The sequence below is a fragment of the Fusarium pseudograminearum genome, chromosome 3 (genome assembly GCF_000303195.2).
Source record: "Fusarium pseudograminearum CS3096 chromosome 3, whole genome shotgun sequence".
In the NCBI taxonomy this organism is placed as follows: Eukaryota; Fungi; Ascomycota; class Sordariomycetes; order Hypocreales; family Nectriaceae; genus Fusarium; species Fusarium pseudograminearum.
In genome coordinates, this window is record NC_031953.1 from 4,745,362 (window position 1) to 4,762,947 (window position 17,586).

A 17,586-nucleotide genomic window follows, 5' to 3' on the forward strand; every position below is an offset into this window, starting at 1 on the left:
CCCGCCTTTTTTTTTCACAAGAAATTCTTTCAGCGGCCTCCATCCAATCCGTGCCACCCATTTAAAGCTGAGTGCCGTTTGATGAGCGCTGTAAATCAATACCGGTCCCTGATCGGCCACTTCGAGACCGCTGAGCAAAACCGGGCCACTACTAAGTCTAGTAAGAGCCGCAATCCGCGATTAGCCTGGTAAAAGCCGGCCAAGGCCTTGAGGTCAAAATTCTTGACATATCAAACCGACCCGACTTCATTCAAACGTGACCTACTTTCCTATCTTTCTTTGCGACCCTGCGACGTCCGCTCGCTTCCTTGTACGCAATATCGCGACGGAGCGATTCCTTTTAATCGAACTACCTCTCTTTCTTGGGATACTTTTTTTTCTTTATCCATTCCTTCCGAGTAGTTCCGCTCTAGACCGTCACCGGTCGTGTTTGCCAACAATTTCCTCCGATCCAATTCGACTCGAGATTTCGACCCCGGATATGCCCCTGGGTCTTCAACAACAGGATTCTGATCTTGCATTCGCCCAATCGACAACGACGAGCGGCGGGTCGACAACAGCAGCCAGCGACTTTGCGCAATCCCCCGAGCATCGTCATGCTGCTTGGACGGGACGTCGCTCGGAAAGTAGAAGCAGTGCCAGTCTCGCAAAGGAACAGAACATGACCGCACAAGATGTAGACGTCGAAGCCGAGGGGCGACCGCCGTATCTCCACGTACGTTTTAACCATAAATGTGTCATGGGTCGCACCGCTGAGCGTTTCCGACCTGTTCGTCTTCGAAATGCGCTAACATGGGACTTCAATGACAGGCCATGATCGCAGGTGGAATTGGAGGATCTACCGGCGACTTACTTATGCACTCACTCGACACTGTCAAGACAAGACAGCAGGGCGATCCTCATGTTCCATCAAGATATACATCGTTGGGGCAGTCTTACTACACCATATGGAGGCAAGAGGGTATAAGACGAGGTCTCTACGGGGGGTGGATTCCCGCTCTCGGAGGTTCATTCCCTGGAACCGTCATGTTCTTTGGCACATATGAGTGGAGCAAGCGATTCTTGCTCGACCACGGTGTACAACAACATGTATCATACCTGGCAGCAGGTACGGCAACCCATCACACCCTGGACTACTCACAGTGCTAACAAACTCTTCCAGGTTTCCTTGGAGATCTTGCTGCGTCGATTGTTTACGTACCTTCAGAGGTTCTCAAGACACGCTTGCAACTGCAAGGCCGTTACAACAACCCCCATTTCGTCTCAGGCTATAATTACCGCGGTACTATCGATGCTGCTCGCACCATCGTGCGCCTAGAAGGAGCCTCTGCTCTGTTTTATGGCTACAGGGCTACTCTCTATCGTGATCTCCCTTTCTCTGCTCTGCAGTTCATGTTTTGGGAGCAATTCACCACTTGGGCTCGCAAGTACAAGCAGAGTCGCGATATCGGCGTTTCCCTTGAGCTCCTTACAGGTGCCGCAGCTGGTGGTCTTGCTGGTGTCATCACCTGCCCTCTCGATGTCGTCAAGACACGACTTCAGACACAGATCAGCGCACCCACAGAACCCCGAGCGACCAGGGATCACCATGCCACATCACAAATTCGGCATATCTCGACATCATCTCCCAGCACACATCGACCACGACCCGGCGCTGTTGCTCTCGACACTTCTTCCGTCTTTACCGGCTTGCGCATGATTTACCGCACAGAAGGCGTTGCAGGATGGTTCCGCGGCGTCGGTCCTCGCGGTGTATGGACCTTTATCCAGAGCGGCTGCATGCTATTTCTGTACCAACGACTTCTTCGGCAGCTCGAGGATTTTATGCCTAACGAGCTGAAGGAAATGTAGAAATCTCCACACATACTTCGCATACACTTTTGTTCTCACCCTTGTCGTTACCTTACTTGATGATTTTAAACCCTCACTTTTCATGCGCCGTCACCAAAAAAAAGCTTCTACCCCGCTTCACCCACCCCTGTATAACGTATTAGAGAAGCGGATGATATGAGACGAATTGCAATGGCCATATGTACAGATAGAAAAAGATGTTTGAGGCTGCGGACGGCCGTCATTGCCGGGCGTTAGGAATAGATGGAAATGACTGGTTAGATATATCAGGACATGGATAGAATAGTGAGCATGATGAATGAATAGAAGCTCTCGTCCGACTGTACAAGCATGCAATCTTAAGAAGAGAATCTGATCTTTTCGGGGATCTTTTGTATCTCATTAACACGACGTTTTGAGACACAAAGTTCAATTGCTATATGCTACCGAGCCAGGGGTATTAACGACACAACCAACGCCAAACAAAGCTGTGAAACAGAACGCGTTCAAAGCAAGTGCACCAAGTATTCATAGCAGCAACATTTTACTCGTAATTGATTCAACAGTAGTCACCATCGCCCAATCTTCCCAGTGTTTCAAGCATCTGGGTCACTATCCTCCAAGACGGGCAGCTCCTCAAAATCCGTCAGACGAGTGCGTAGCTCATCACGAGCAAGGCATGCTACAAGAGCAATGGTCAGAGCGTTCCAAACACCCTGATGTTCGTCAAAGAAGTCGACCTGCACGTGGAAGCTGACATATGAGTCCGGTCCTCTGGACGAGTCCGTCGTAAGGACAAGGACTGAAGTGTTGAGAATAAATAGGCCGTATACCACAGGAGGATGGCGGGTGTAGGTGCGTTCAGGGGGTGTCTGGGGTCCGCTGGTTGGAGGCGATGGCGAGGAGTACGGAGGCGATGAGACCTTTGAGATGCGTGTGGCCTCAAAGGCTTGTGCAGTAGCAAATATACTGGGGCTCTTAAGCCCAGGCTCTACTTTGATATCGACCTCATGACTTTCGACTATCGTAGAGACCCTTTCGACGTGAGGATGTGGACTAGCAAGGCTCTCAGCGGGTGTCAGCCACCTGGTGCATGACGGGGATCTATCATCGATCTCGATCTTGATCTTTGGGTCTGTCGTGTTCTTGGGTGATTTGAAGATGCTGGGTTTGACGACATCCCAGAACTGAGAATTTCTGTCCGCACGAAGAAACTCGCGCTGTAGCTTGGCTAGTAATCTCATGCGCTTTGAAATGTAGTCTGTGATCTCATTTTCAGGAATGGCAGTGTCGATGACTTCAGTCATGATGTTGGGAACGATGCGCAGATGCATGTATCCGCCATCTTGCGCTGCCCAGTTTAAATATCTGTCGAGCTCTCGTTTGATATGTTGTGGTGCTCTTTTCCGATGTCCGCTTTGGCAGGTCGTTCTGATTCTTGATGTGAGGTCCACGAGTCGAGTAAGACATTGTGTTGCTTAAAATGGTGAGTGACAGCTTCGCGAAAGTTGAGGTCAACTTACCCGCAAAGTTCTTGAGATGGGCATAAATGATAGGTGGGTAGTCCTCTGAAGTCTCGAAAACAACGTCTGATATAGGGATTCCGCGAAGATCTACATCCCATGTCGGAGGAAGCATGGGTAAATCTTGTCGCATGAATAGTATTTCAAAAAGGCGTTCTTCGGCAGGAGCCCAGGTACTTGCGCCGGGATATCGCTTCTTTTCGAGTTTCATTTCCTCCTCCGTATTTTCGCGATGAGTACTATCTTCATCATTTGAATCTGTGGGTAGAAAGCTGAGCTGAGTATACTGATTAGAGCTCGACATTTCGTGAGTGTCTTTTTCGTTGTCTACATCGTCACATTGTGAAGGCCTATTATTTGACCTCAAAGGGCTCGTTGTGTTGGCGGGTTCTTGCATTGTTGGTACTTTGATCTCATTGCGCTTTTGAGATCGCTTGTTTGTTCCAGGATTGGTTGAAGAAAGGGAAAGAAAAGAAAGAAAGAAGGACGTTGTTTTGCTGAGAGAGTTGTGCACTACGAGCAAATGTTGGACAAGTGAGGTGGGGGAGTGTCACTTGCTTGCCAGGCCACGACCTCTTTCTTGAAACAATATATTTTTATAAAAGGGCTTCGCAATCAACCCCTCATTGATATTTTTTTGAATTAATTCATGTACTTGGTCAGTTGATTCATGAATATTGATCAATGAAGAGAGTTGATATTGACTTTCTTTCACTTAGATGCGGGGTGTGCACCTACCAGATCTTCACTATCTGCACCCCTCTCGGAAGTTCACTTTCGCCGTCGAAGCCAATCAGATGCCAGTCATCGAAATTCTTCACATCCCAAATCAACCGTCGCGACATCTTTCAAAGGCTCAACGACGACCATGGCCGAGGTAGCAAAGACGGTGGCTCGCCAATTGCCTGGCTTCAAGCTGGGACAGAAGCAGGTTTTCTTGTGTGTAGCCTTTTGGCCCGACTCTCCGCCGCCAGTTCTCTAACATTTCCCCTCTTAGGCCCAACCATGTAATCACTTTTCTACGAAAAGAGCATCTCCCACCGAACGAAGCCACTTTCCAGGTCCCTCTCCGATTCACAAAGTTCGATCTTCGAGATTACCTGTGGAATCTATACGATGTCGAGGTCACAAAGGTCCGGTCGTACGTCAAGCAGCAGCCCTTAACCCAGCGCAACTCCCACTCGCGCTCATGGTACCGCCCAAAGCCCCTCAAGGTCATGACTGTCGAATTGGCCAAGCCCTTCCAATGGCCAGAGCTCCCTGAAGACCTCACACCCTGGAGCAACCAGTTGTGGAAGATGCGTGAGGATCTGATGGAGAAGCGCAACGACGAACACCTTCAGCAACAGCGATTCAAGATTCCCCTCAAGAGCAAGCAGCCTATGTCCAAGGAGAGACAGGAGCTGGCCGATATGGCCAAGAAGTTGATGTCAGGAGAAGAGAGGTGGACCAACGACGTTGTTCTAGATCCCAAATGGGAAAAGATCTTGAACAACGAGCAAAAGGCTGTGCAGCCCACGAAAGAGGCTTAAATGAATGACGGACAAGGGCGGACTATGACTTGATATTGCAGGACACTGCTAATGAAAGAGGCGGCAATTCTATGAGGGGCCACGGATAAAGGACCTCTATGGGATACAACAACTGTACACTATTGTAACTAGTCTTGGATGGGCAATGCATGTGGGCGGGTTAAGACTATGAGCGCAAAAAAATAAAATAGACGCTGAAAACTCGTACAATTTTTGATTCATTATTCTATGTCCTTCCAGTGTTCAGGTTGCTGAAATCGCAGGGTCTCGTTTCCCCAACTCCACCAGCCGGCAGTCAAATTACGAGCAAAGATCTCGAGTCCGAGACATTCTTTTCCCAGGACATCTTGAAATAGATCCCGAAGATTCGGCTTTCGCGAATGCACGTCAGGAACTGCCACGACGACTTTCGGTTTAAGGGCCTCTGGTTTCTTGCTGCCGATGCGTTTCGCTATGATGAGCTTCTCCCATGGCTTTCTCCATGTAGACTCGATGTCATAGAGTGGTTCACCTGATGCAGCAACTTTGAGCCATGTCCACTCAGTCACAAACTCAAGGCCCCAAGTAGCCAAAAGACCTGTGTGAGAAGTCAGAAAGTCGTGGATACTATGTTTGTTAGTGATCCAGACGGCGACGAGTCCGTCAGGTGCAAGATGAGCAGGCAAAGGAATCTGCAACAAGAGGTTGTGCATCTCTGTCAAATTGGAGACGGTAGCATATTTGTCCTTCATTCTCCTTACAGAACGGTTTGGCCATGGGGGATCTAAAACGACAAGGTCAAACTTGGGAGCTGAACTGTGAAACGAATCACGCAGGGCCTCAATAGAGCCATGTAAAGGTTCCGCTTTGTCTGGAAGGAGAGGCGGCAGGACGGATACCGACGGTGGTGGCTGCGGCTCAATAAGGCGATCCAGGTGAAAGGGACCGGAATATGAGTACGAATTGCTTAGGTCCTCCAATGCACTACTGACGGTTGCTGCTGTCATCAGCTCGGCCAACTGCGCAGCAGGTGACGCGAGTGCCGAGTGATCGCCTCCTCCATGCTGCCGGGGCTCCGGGGTTGGATACGGAGTTGCGGGGGGCTCTGCGGAGACGATGCGGCGGCGGGGGATCTGAGACGGGAGAACCTGGCTTTCTTCCAGGGACGTGGGGATATCGAGAACGATAATACTCTTGTCCGGACTCTCAAAGAGGACTGATGGCCGATGGCTGTCTTTAGCCATGGCTTCCAAATCTGACTGCCGGATGACAGTTTTTCCACCTGCCTTTTTTTTTTTCTTTTTGTCCCGCGGTTGAAAGAATAGAAATTCGCGGCGACAATCGGCAAACCTCGGCCTCGGTTATTGATCACCGGGACGATTCAGCCTCTGCTATGCCTGTGAATCTGCTGAGTCTCAGTGGATTGTCAGCACATTCGTCCACTAAATCGCAATGTCTCAAACCCCTAGTGGGCTAACTTTTCGATCGCATTTAGGGGTTCTGGGGAATCTAATTCCGCTGGCTGCGCTGCGTGACCACTTTCTTTAGGTCATAACTCACCCGAACTTGTGGGGAGACCGTTGTTCTTGGCCACTGAGCTTCGGTTTAATGACGTCCAAGCCGCCCGCTGACAGCCGGGGATTGTAAATTCTGCCGCTCAGTCGCCGCTATCTCCAAATCCTCCCCATTCTCCAAACGTTCATCATTCTCCCCACCAAACCTGTTTTCACCAACTCTAGACATCTTCAGATACTGTTGTCGCGTTGGCTTCTAATACTGATCCTCACTCAACTCTGCCACGGAATGTCGCATCCGTAGGCCTCGAATCCGTCCAACAAAGTCAGCCACGTGCTGCAATGTCCTCCGCCGGCGCTGCTCACATGGAGCAGGCCTCATCCATGACCGAGGTTGCGCTGGAAAGCAACATACAGAACCATGGCTCTGCGCAGGCCCTCACCAAGTCGAAAAGGGAGCCTTCTGTTTCTCCCACAGATCAGGAAGCAGCAACAACGAAACCGCACATGAAAAGTCTCGAATACATATGGAAGTCCGGTGTCGCGGGTGGTTTAGCCGGTTGCGCTGTAAGTGATTGAGTTTATAGCAAAACTCTATAGAGCGTGCTAACTCTTGAGGAAAGGGGAAAACCGTTGTCGCGCCTTTAGATCGAGTAAAGATTCTTTTTCAAGCCAGCAATCCTCGGTTCGCAAAATATACAGGATCATGGGTTGGTGTTGCCAGCGCTATGAAGGATATCCACCAATATGAAGGCCTTCGGGGACTCTACCGGGGACACTCTGCGACACTATTACGAATATTTCCTTACGCCGGTATCAAATTCCTCGCATACGAACAAATCCGAGCTATTGTTATTCCCGATAGATCATACGAGACGCCGATGAGGAGACTGCTCAGTGGAAGTTTGGCAGGTGTCACATCCGTCTTCTTTACATACCCTCTAGAGGTCATCCGAGTACGACTGGCTTTCGAGACTAAGCGCGACGGCCATTCTTCTCTGTCATCGATATGTCGCCAGATATATAACGAGCAACCCATGGAGAAAGCGCCGGCACCTCGGTTACCAAATGCTCCTGCGCCTATATCAGCTACTGCAGAGGCAACCGCAGCTACAGTCGAAGCTATTGCTCCCCGAACAGGATTGATCAACTTCTATCGAGGCTTTGCTCCAACTGTCATGGGAATGCTCCCGTACGCGGGCATGTCATTCTTGACCCATGATACTGTTGGTGATATTCTACGGTTACCACGCTTCGCGAAGCACACAACACTACCAAAGAAGGAGAACCATCCTGAAGGAAAGCCAGCACCTTTACGGTCATGGGCAGAGCTTACTGCTGGTGGTATTGCTGGTCTGATTTCTCAGACCGCATCATATCCTCTCGAGGTAATCCGCCGACGAATGCAAGTTGGCGGAGCCGTCGGTGACGGCCGTCGACTACGAATAGGCGAGACTGCTGGTATGATATTACGAGAGAGGGGTCTGCCTGGTTTCTTTGTTGGCCTGACTATTGGATACGTCAAGGTGTTTCCCATGGCTGCGGTCGCCTTCTTCACATATGAGCGCATGAAGCTCGCCTTTGGCATATAGATGTATTTGAGCACTACGGTATCCATTGGGGGTCGGGCTTGATCGGCGTTGACGGAGTCCTTACACAGAGCAGCGAACTTTATTTTTTGGGACATGGCTTTGATGAAGGGGACAAGGACATACAGCTAGGTGTACATGCAGCAAAAGAGTACAGTACAATGTAACGTTATGAGATGTTAAAGCTTGGTGGGATTTCCACTTGTGAAGCGCAAGCTATTTGTGTTTAAGATCTCTTCATTCTTAAGGAACTGTCTTGTTTGCTCGTGGCAAAGTCAGGGGCACTACCACGCGATGCGAGACAACATGGGAGGTTCCGAAACATTCGCGCGCCATGTCATTAGTTCATATTTAGTAGAGTGATATGACAGGCACCATTTTGCATCGTTACTACATGCGGAAACCCGACGCCTTTACTGAAATGCAACTCGTCCTGTTGGAAAATCGCCAGGGCAAGATGATTTATCAGTGAGCTTCTCGTACTAGGTAGTCCGGCGCCGTTGATCAGACTAATCAACTTCCCGGGTACAGGGTTGCTGTTTTGAGGCTGCCAGCCTCTCATAAAGTTCTCCATGCCTGTGGTACACGGTTACGTTCAAGCGATGGATGGGGGGTGAAGCATAGCTGTGGTGACTCATTGCTAGCCTTTGCTTGATGCGGATTAGAGATATTGAGCTTCACAAAGATGGGGTTAGTCGATGGCAAGTATACAGTACTTACGAGGGAACTGGGCACGGGGGTTTTAGGTAAGTTATCCGACCCATGATAGTCGTAGGGATAGCTGATTGTTGCGATCAAGGGATGAGAATCTCCTGGCTCAATATCAATAGACATGGGGTTGATTGTGAAAAACATGGTAAATAATATCTAGGTTCCTGAATACTGCGTTTGTACAATCTACCAAGTCTACTAATCTATCATATGTGGATTGTGAATCTAGTAAAGTGCAGTGCAATGCATCTCAGCGCAGTATGCTCCATGACGTTATTCACATGCAAGACTTGGGCGCATGTACATGGCAACGTGATGGGTTGCAAAACCCCGGCAGTTGGAACAGAGTTGAAACTAAAAATGCCAAGAGAAGCAAAGTAAAACATCAACACTACATAAACTAAATAAACGTCTGACGTACCCTCCGATGCAACTCAGAGGCTGTCTAAAATGTGTACAAGCTGTGTATATTCGTGTTCCTGTACCTACCCTATGGCTATGGCTACTAAGCTTCCTGACAACGAAATGAATAAGCCAACACTGAATTTGACAGGTAATAAGAATACGAATTCATTGCTGATGAATTAATTTATGCGATAGCGCGTCTGTTCGAATTTGCTGAAATATGTTAGTAGTTGTCAAGTTTCGTCCAAGTTGAAGACGAGTGTATAGACCCCTGATTGGACATGTCAGTCGCCAGCCAATGACAGTGAAGGAGAGAGAAAGCTAAGGTAGACTGCATGTTGGGTGAGCTTCCAAAAATCCTAGCCTCAGCCTCAGCCTTTCATCCTCACTTCATCAAAGCTCCGTTCTAACAGCACGCTGAATTTGCGCGAATCGCCTGCATTGGAAATACAAGATCAATTGGCTTCATATTACAACAACCTAGGCACTGCGTCGCTCCCCAATCGATTGCGCCTCCTATTTCATCGCGACCTTCTTCATCATGGCGTCTGCCGCCGATCTCGATGGCCTCGTTCTCCTTCGCCAATCCATCTCCTCTGGCGCGCCTTTCATCCCGAGCGCATCAGCTGACGCATCCGCGACCGAAGTCCCTCTCTCACAGGCTACGAATTTGCGCTTCCCCAACCAAAATATCACAGTCCCCATCGATGGCCCGACGCGCTTCGTGTCGCACGACAAGCCTGTCGACCTTCGCAGCATCTACTTTGCCTGGCTGAATCGCGAGGTCGCCATTCCCGAATACAACGCTTCGGCAACAAAGCTTAACGATGAGCTGTCAGGTGCAGGCAGCTCTGGCAAGGTCCAGAACCTGGGTTTCATTGAGCGTTTGGATCTGATTACCTGGCTCGAGGGTGCTAGTGAGGAGAGTGAGTATATCAAGCCGCTGGCCAATGATAAGGATGCTGCAACTACCGACGCGGCGACAACGGCGAAGACGGGCGCCGTGAATTCAGCTTCTCAGGCGCGATCTGGCCGGGGTACCATGGACCCCAGACTGGTGGGCATTTACAATGGTGAACGAAAGATGGGTGATCGCAACACGGTACTAAGGGGTGCCAAGCCCACGGTATGTCTTGTAGTGAAAACGATTCGAGCTTTATCTGACCTCAGTAGGACTTTTCTCATGTTCGTAAACTTGCCGCACCATTCATTCAGAAGAAATCTCAGTCCGGTTCCGCCAGCATCCCCACCAACCCATCACTCGCACTTAATCAGAAGGTTCCCACAAGGCGACCAGATCCCATCATTCTCCTATCACCTTCGGCCTCTTCTTTGATTCGCCTGTCGAATGTGAGGTCCTTTCTCGAGGACGGCAAGTTTGTGCCCACTGACGCAAGCGGCAATACAGCCACTATGCTTCATGTGCAGCGTCTTGTCCCATCCATTGACCCCAACCGGCCTATGCGCTTTATTCTAGTCGAGGGCTCTGAAGCATTCAAGCCCGAGTACTGGAACCGAATCGTGGCAGTCCTCACGACCGGACAGACTTGGCAGTTCAAGAACTACAAGTGGAGTGACCCTAACGAGCTCTTTAAACATACATTGGGCGTTTACGTTGGTTGGCGAGGTGAGACAGCCCCGGATAACATCCGCGGTTGGGGCCACCGAGTTCTATCAACCGGTATTGACCGCTGGCGCGGAGAGGGTCACGATGCCTCGCGCTTCCGCGACAAGGAGATTGTAGAGCAAATTTGGCGAGCCATTGAGGAAAACATGCGATACAGGGGTTGGAAGAAGGACAGAGCACCTTCTTCGATATAATTGGAAACTCGCAAAACATACACGAGATGTTACATTGGAATATGATACGCTCATGATTTGGGTGACTTCATCAACGAGAGCTATCATGAAAGGGGAGAGGGGAGGACTTGATTCCCCCAAGCACTAATGCGCCCTTGAGGTGCCAAAGCTAGGGGGCTTAAAAGCGATGGCGTTTGAACGGTTTCTTGCTATGTAGACATGCTTACCCGGTCTGGCTGCACGATGCAGCGAGTCATAGATCATATCAGAATATAGGCCAATTGATTCTTGATGTTTGCTCAAGGTATTGGTACAGTGGCAGACAGCGCTGGGATGGTTTCACTCTACAATGATGTGCTCACTGCGTCTAGACCGGACTGAACGGCATGTCGATATGGTCGCATCATGCTCTGGCTCCACGAAGTTGAAGTCTATTCAAGCAAGCATCAATGAACACGAAGGCGCCAAGAACAACATATAGTGTGCATGGTCCAGCAAGCTTCAAGAGCTTCAGACCTGGCGATGGGCATACCATCCGACTGGATAGTCATGAATCGGATGCACCACTGCATTGGGACCTACCACAGCTCAGATTTCCTTCCCGCCCTATAGCTAGTTCACCGACTGGCCAAAGCTCTGCATCAAACAAAGAAAAGGTGTCTCGAGATCGACGGCAATAGTTCAGTTAACCCCGACTCAGCACGGGTAGCATCGACAGGCCCACGAGGTAAAAAGGCTGAAGATGTTGCTTGACGCCCGCACAGCAATATAAATATGATAGAGACAAGTATGTGTCAGTGTGTAAGAGGAAGGTGTTTGCGACTGATCTACATAGCACCCCCACGACATCCTCCTAGCTCTATCCAATATCAAGCTCTCCTGGAAGCTTTTCGGCTGCCTCGACCTTGTGGTGTTCCCCACACGTTTAGATGCTGACGAGTCTGGGGAGGAGGTTGACAGGAGGACATGACTCGGTGCCTTCTTCCCCTCTTCAAGCCCAAGCCCAAGCTATGGCCGGGGTCACGTAATGTGATAGGAGCCCAAAGCCCAAAGAACGCATCGTGCCGTGCAAGTGTATTCGAAATTGTGCCGTCAAAGTTGGGCGGATATAGGGCGGACTGTTATCGAGCTTGACTCGAGGCAGGGCACCTCCTGTCCCACGCTGGTTGTCAGATGCAAGGATCTCATCACATTTGGCTAGAGCGTGTTGTTTTAGTTCAGTGATAAACGAATAGGCTTGAACTCTTGGGCAAATATTTTGTTTGATGAGTAAATTCGAAGTTCCAGATGGACGGAATAGGTCCGCTGCCCGTGTTTGACTGACTATGTGAAACACGGCGTCTAACAGGCTCAATTGGGAAATGTTCCGCAAGAGAAAACCAATGCCTGAGCAACGTCCACTTGGTGCCAGCGGCATGACCCAGGTCCAAGTCCCGTGGTGGGCGCAGGTGATGGTGGAGAGGTCGTCTTTTTTTTTTTTTTTTGCCCAGACAGGTTTGAGCACGGATTTCAGCTCGGATACGAGAAATAGGGGGCAGTAGCTGTTGCTGCATGTCAGGGACTAAGTACGGCACTCTTTGTTGGAGTTTGGACCACGGCGGCTAAGGAAAAGGTTCAATCTCTAGCGTCTTGGTAAGACCAGGAGTGTCCACGCACCTGGCAAACACACGGATACAGCACAATTACACATGTGAAATTCGAAGATGAGGACAGTACTTTACAGGCAATATCTGGATAATGGAACCCGAACTCTTGTTCCCGTTGACTAGATCGCCCGCTAGCAGTGTTTCCAAAAGCCCACAGGGCTAATTTTCGAGTCTCAACCTGTGAAGCCCATGTCCCAACCTAGCCGTGTTATAGCAGCAGTAGTATACGGAGTAGTTCACCGACTACTGTTTAGAAGGGGTTTTCACCTCGCTGGCCTGTCCTTGCTCGTTCCCATACATGCGGTGGAGGTTACAATCATAAATCGGATCATATTGCATCTATCAATAGCTGGGCTTGTACTGGATCTCGGGGTTCGCCGTGTGAAACTCTGGAGCCAATGCCGACATGAAGGGGGCACGGTCTAATGCTGAAGTCTATTGTCCGCTTTAAATACCGCTCAACCTAGGTTGATTTCGTATAGTTGCAGTATTCGCTTGCAGTCGTAGCTTGTATGCTTACGTACTGGGATGGTTGTATTGTAGGGCTGGAGGATGAGCACTGAGTCGCGTATTACTGTGATGAATAATAATATGACGTGCGACCATTGATCTGCAAAACCGTTCCTACCGTTAGTGCAATTAGTGTAGCTCGATTGACCAAGTTGTATTGAAGGGGCTGATTTGACTGGTGAGAGCTTTTGCTCTTGTTAGCCAAAGACCCTATTTCTTGATGCTTGACAAGATGCTTCGCAGAAATTTGTGGATATCACGATCCAAGAGTGGTTTAGACGGATCTGGGCTGGTTGGGTGATCACTGCTGGCCTCGTGGTTCATTTACATGGCACATGGCATGACAAGACACATGGCAAGGTATACTGTACCTGTCGCGTGGCAATGGTAGGATGGGTGGTAGGAAGCATGACATGAACAGGGGATCGAATCAAATTCATGGAACCCTTGTTTTTCCCTCGTGTGTGTCCTGACAATAACACTGCACAGGTATAGGTACATATTACAGACAGAGAACGTCTGGCGAAACACGACCCACGAACACATGTTTCGTGACTATTATAGACTTGAACTGTGACTGGCCTTGAAAGGGTTTTGTTAGTGACTCCGTGTATTCCGACATTTTTGACTCAAGATATCGTCGCACTTGGCAAGCACTGACCGCCGACAGCCCTGACAACAAAACTGCCATGGAGAAGCTTGGCGTGTAACATTACCTATCGCAGAGTCAAGTATGTACATACAAATTTACTACTTGTTTTTTTCGTTAGCGCCCGAGAGATGTTGCTTTGCAATGGATACCGACCAACCGATACCTAAAACATTGCACCCAACGCCAAACGTCACGCGAAATCGTCCGAACCTAAAACTACGTTTATGCAGGTATACGCTTGCCACATGGCGGCAAGGTCACTCACAGTAGCAATGATGTCAGTCTATACGAGCTGTTGTACAGTACCTGAGTACACACATATAACAAACAGTCTGAACATAAGCCTGTAGATCCATCATCGAACAGTGGATTAGTAGCCAAGAGGCGATAAAAAAAATATTAGAGTGGGAAAAAATAAGACAAGCGTGCTGCTACCGGCGGTGACGTCCTGATTGAGATGTGCAAACTCCGTAGTTCCGGTACAACTCAATGAACTAAGAAAGCTCGTCTACGAACTGCCGGGACAAATTTCCGGTAGTATCATTGGATTATAAGGCCTAGAACGTATATCGCGGTGAAGAAAAACGAGCAATCAAATAATGAGAACCAAAAAAGAGATCAAAGCTGCAAACGCCTCCACTGCTCTTTCCTCTTTGCCCTTTGTTCCCAGCTCGTGGCTTCAACTGCAAGAACAAACCCACGTGGCCCCGACCCCGCCAGAAGGAAGGAAGGAATACTATAATCACACCCTGTCTTTGCTTTGTTATGATATGTTACTATGATATGTTTTGCTTTGCTTTCTTTTTCCTACCTCTTTTGCACAACCAGAAATGGCAATAACAACCTACCGCCATCTGTACAGTTTGGCTTGCGTCAGAATGCTTTACTTTATTGGTCAGGGATCTACAATATTCATCGATACCGCCACTTGCGTCTTTTCGCCAAAACTTACACGCTGCAGATCGCTGACAAAGCTACTATGCGTGCGGCGTGAACTAGGATTCGAGCGTGCAAACAGCGATACTACGTCAGGAACTGGCATGGATCTGATGGCTTTGCTACTTAGCGATGTACCTTGCTACTGAAAGCGCCGTACCGTACCTTGCCGACTACGTTCTGCTAAAAAAAAAAATAGGTAGTTACAGACAAGAACGGAAAATTGTCGTGGTCAGATCATACAAAATGAAACACGGCAAAGTGGAGTGAGAACAGACAATGGAGTCCTCCTCTCGCTCGCTGTATGGCAGCTTTACGTGCAGCAGACTTCAGAGTTCAGTGATGGAGCCACGTGGGAATGCCGACATGGTGGAAAACATGACCAGTCACAACCTATTAGGTGCCGTTCTCAACACTCTTAACTCTCCCCTCCCAACATACTCCGGTCTATGCTCCGTATTCGCAGCCCGCCTAGCTGGCGGGCGAGCCCAGGCCACCACAACCTGGACTATGGATAGGTCTTGTCGGATTGGCATTCTTTGTTGCGGCGGTGTAAGGATGGATGCTGCCTAGGGGGCAACAGAAGAGCTGACCTGAGGTTCCAGACTACTAGTCTACATAGTAGTTGAAGTCAACCACCAAAACCCGAATTATTTCCACTCTGACAGCTGTACTGACTCGCTCGTTAGAATTCTTGTTGGAGGCTTGGAATACCATTGGGTGAGAGAAGAAAAAAATGCAATTCGTAGCGAAACAGTACTTTTTCCGTACCATGAGATAATAGTTGTCTGGATCTACAAGGAGGAGGACTTTCTAGGGCAAGACTTATGTATCAAGGCTGATGATATGCACAGACTCAACCTGTAGAAGCTTCATCTCATCTATCAACTGACCTTAGTGCAACGATTCTGGACTTGGCAAATGGTTAATCGAGAGCTAATGCAGGTATCCGCAGGCCGCAGTAGAAGTAGATAGCTTGACTCAACATCAAAGCGGCATCTCTGTTTGCCTCTGGTCGACGACTCAGTTGGACCCTGAGAGTCTGGATATATGATATCCGAATGGGATAGGGAGGGTCGGTTAATGGTAACCATGGTGCTAGGACTGCTGTGGTCGCGTTTGGCTAAGTCACATCCTGTCCTGAGCGAAAGCATCAATTGCTGACGAGGAGGCAAAAGAGAAACCGGAGCAAGATGACAAAAGTTGAAATGTACCATATTGGCGTTTGAGTTTTTCCCCCTTTCGCAGCGCCTACAGGTACTTACCTCACTGTAATGAACCTACTAGTACCTACATACCTTAGTAGTACTAAGGCATTAATGGTGTTGTCGTGTTCCTTCCATCTCTCCAACTCTGGAGTTGTGTGTTCCTTCCCTACTAGGGCCTTCTCCCCCTTGTTGATCGCCCACCCCTACAACTCCAGTACTGAAACTCAGGCTTCAGTCCCTGCACCTCCCACTGTCCACTCCAAATGGGCTCTAGATTATCGGTATCCCGTTCTCGAAGTTACGTTGCTAAAAGATCAGCTGATTTAACGGCAAGCCCACTGAAACGCTCCGCATCTGTGACAGTTTTACCAATTGCTTTGCCGAACACCTGGACGGAATTTTGAGTCGACCTGGACTGTCCGGCCACTCAACATCTTCAAACCCCTGTCCCTGCCACGGAAAGGATTCCAGAAAGCTTCTAGAAGGATGGGCACAGAGCATCAGAAGCTGTAACGGTGCGAGTCGCAATCTCGCTTCGCAGCAAGAGAGGGCATAGGCGCTCTTTTAAGCTGGAAGTGAGCCGAGCGTGACGTGCGCACAGAGCGAGATGGTCAATCTAACAGACATCCGTCATTGACAGGGTCCTCCAGGCTCTGAGGGAGATGCGATACGGCAGGCAGTTGCCCGTTAAACAAGCATTCATCCTTGGGGTAATCTGGAGCAAAAATTCAAGGCTGAGTTTTAAGTACTCCGTTCCTTGTGAACCGGCTGACAACATTTTGTCAACACCAATAGACTGCTTCGAAGCCGACCAGCCTTTTGAGGAAGCGTGATTGTACGACTAGTCAACTTCGTCAACGCTCTAACAATATCAATTTCCGACGCACCAACCATGGGAGGAGAGGCCAGAGAGGCCAGGGCGAGGTCAGAGCGATCTGTGGCGTTGGCTCTAACCAAGATTTGCAACCTGCCTTTTTGCTTACCCCAAATCTGTCGAATATGCGAGCGCCCTAATTGTGATAATCCCGAGGCGCAAAAATGATTTAATCCCGACAGTAGCGAAAGTACATACGTACTCAGGTACTGTACCGAGGCAGGCTAGGCAACGCGCTTGACAAGGCGGCTTTTTCAAAGACGAAGCAGGAAAACCGCCAAACCAAAATGGTATCACTCGTGGGCGGCCGACTCGCCGTGTTCATGCACCAAGATATGGACATATTCAGCCGTTTCGAATTTCGTGTTTCAGCGTCACCTCTATCACTATGCTTAAAGTAGCTGTTCCTGTTGGGATAGACAAGCATCAGCATCCTACTACCAAGACCTACATAGTACGGGGCATCCTGTCAGCCCCCCTGGCCATTTCATGGTGGTTCACAGGGTTAGCCTTGTGTACGTACAATGATCACGTACTCGTCATCCAAAAGTTCGCGACCCAGGGTTTGGAACATGGTTGCATGTAAAACCAAGATGGAAATACTCTGGCATTTCTTCGGCAGCATGCCGATGCACATAGCGACTCTGAAGCAGAGCAGCAGGCATCGCGTGGGGCAGAGTGCAGCACATAGTAAGGGGCAAGCACGCCCAGCAGCGACATGGTTGCATGGACAGGAACTTGGGCGCTTTGATCGCATGGCAACAACGTGATGCGGTGGAAGGAGGCACTGAGCATGGCTACAAGGAAAGTTTACTGGCCGAATGCAGCTTAGCATGGTAGGCAGAATCCCTGAAGCCACGCGCAGTCAAGGGGGGGG

At 49.4% G+C, this 17,586-nt stretch overlaps 6 protein-coding genes across 6 annotated transcripts; 4 read left to right on the forward strand and 2 right to left on the reverse strand.

The window, feature by feature from the left end:
• Window positions 1-481: 481 nt before the first annotated feature.
• Window positions 482-1,851, forward strand: FPSE_02582 (uncharacterized protein; the record flags this gene model as incomplete). The annotated part of the gene is made up of 3 exons (XM_009255701.1): window positions 482-715; window positions 811-1,108; window positions 1,163-1,851. 3 exons carry the CDS (start codon window positions 482-484, stop codon window positions 1,849-1,851), a joined length of 1,221 nt encoding a protein of 406 aa, XP_009253976.1.
• Window positions 1,852-2,426: 575 nt separating this feature from the next.
• On the reverse strand, window positions 2,427-3,657 carry FPSE_02583 (uncharacterized protein; the record flags this gene model as incomplete). The annotated part of the gene is made up of 2 exons (XM_009255702.1): window positions 2,427-3,307; window positions 3,354-3,657. The coding sequence occupies 2 exons, from the start codon at window positions 3,655-3,657 to the stop codon at window positions 2,427-2,429; spliced, it is 1,185 nt and encodes a 394-aa protein (XP_009253977.1).
• Window positions 3,658-4,221: 564 nt separating this feature from the next.
• FPSE_02584 (uncharacterized protein) lies at window positions 4,222-4,885 on the forward strand (the record flags this gene model as incomplete). Its single annotated transcript, XM_009255703.1, has 2 exons — window positions 4,222-4,292; window positions 4,351-4,885. 2 exons carry the CDS (start codon window positions 4,222-4,224, stop codon window positions 4,883-4,885), a joined length of 606 nt encoding a protein of 201 aa, XP_009253978.1.
• Window positions 4,886-5,106: 221 nt separating this feature from the next.
• FPSE_02585 (uncharacterized protein) lies at window positions 5,107-6,108 on the reverse strand (the record flags this gene model as incomplete). The annotated part of the gene is made up of 1 exon (XM_009255704.1): window positions 5,107-6,108. The coding sequence occupies one exon, from the start codon at window positions 6,106-6,108 to the stop codon at window positions 5,107-5,109; it is 1,002 nt and encodes a 333-aa protein (XP_009253979.1).
• A 612-nt stretch (window positions 6,109-6,720) lies between these two features.
• Window positions 6,721-7,970, forward strand: FPSE_02586 (uncharacterized protein; the record flags this gene model as incomplete). The annotated part of the gene is made up of 2 exons (XM_009255705.1): window positions 6,721-6,945; window positions 7,002-7,970. 2 exons carry the CDS (start codon window positions 6,721-6,723, stop codon window positions 7,968-7,970), a joined length of 1,194 nt encoding a protein of 397 aa, XP_009253980.1.
• A 1,654-nt stretch (window positions 7,971-9,624) lies between these two features.
• Window positions 9,625-10,904, forward strand: FPSE_02587 (uncharacterized protein; the record flags this gene model as incomplete). Its single annotated transcript, XM_009255706.1, has 2 exons — window positions 9,625-10,209; window positions 10,257-10,904. The coding sequence occupies 2 exons, from the start codon at window positions 9,625-9,627 to the stop codon at window positions 10,902-10,904; spliced, it is 1,233 nt and encodes a 410-aa protein (XP_009253981.1).
• Window positions 10,905-17,586: the final 6,682 nt, after the last annotated feature.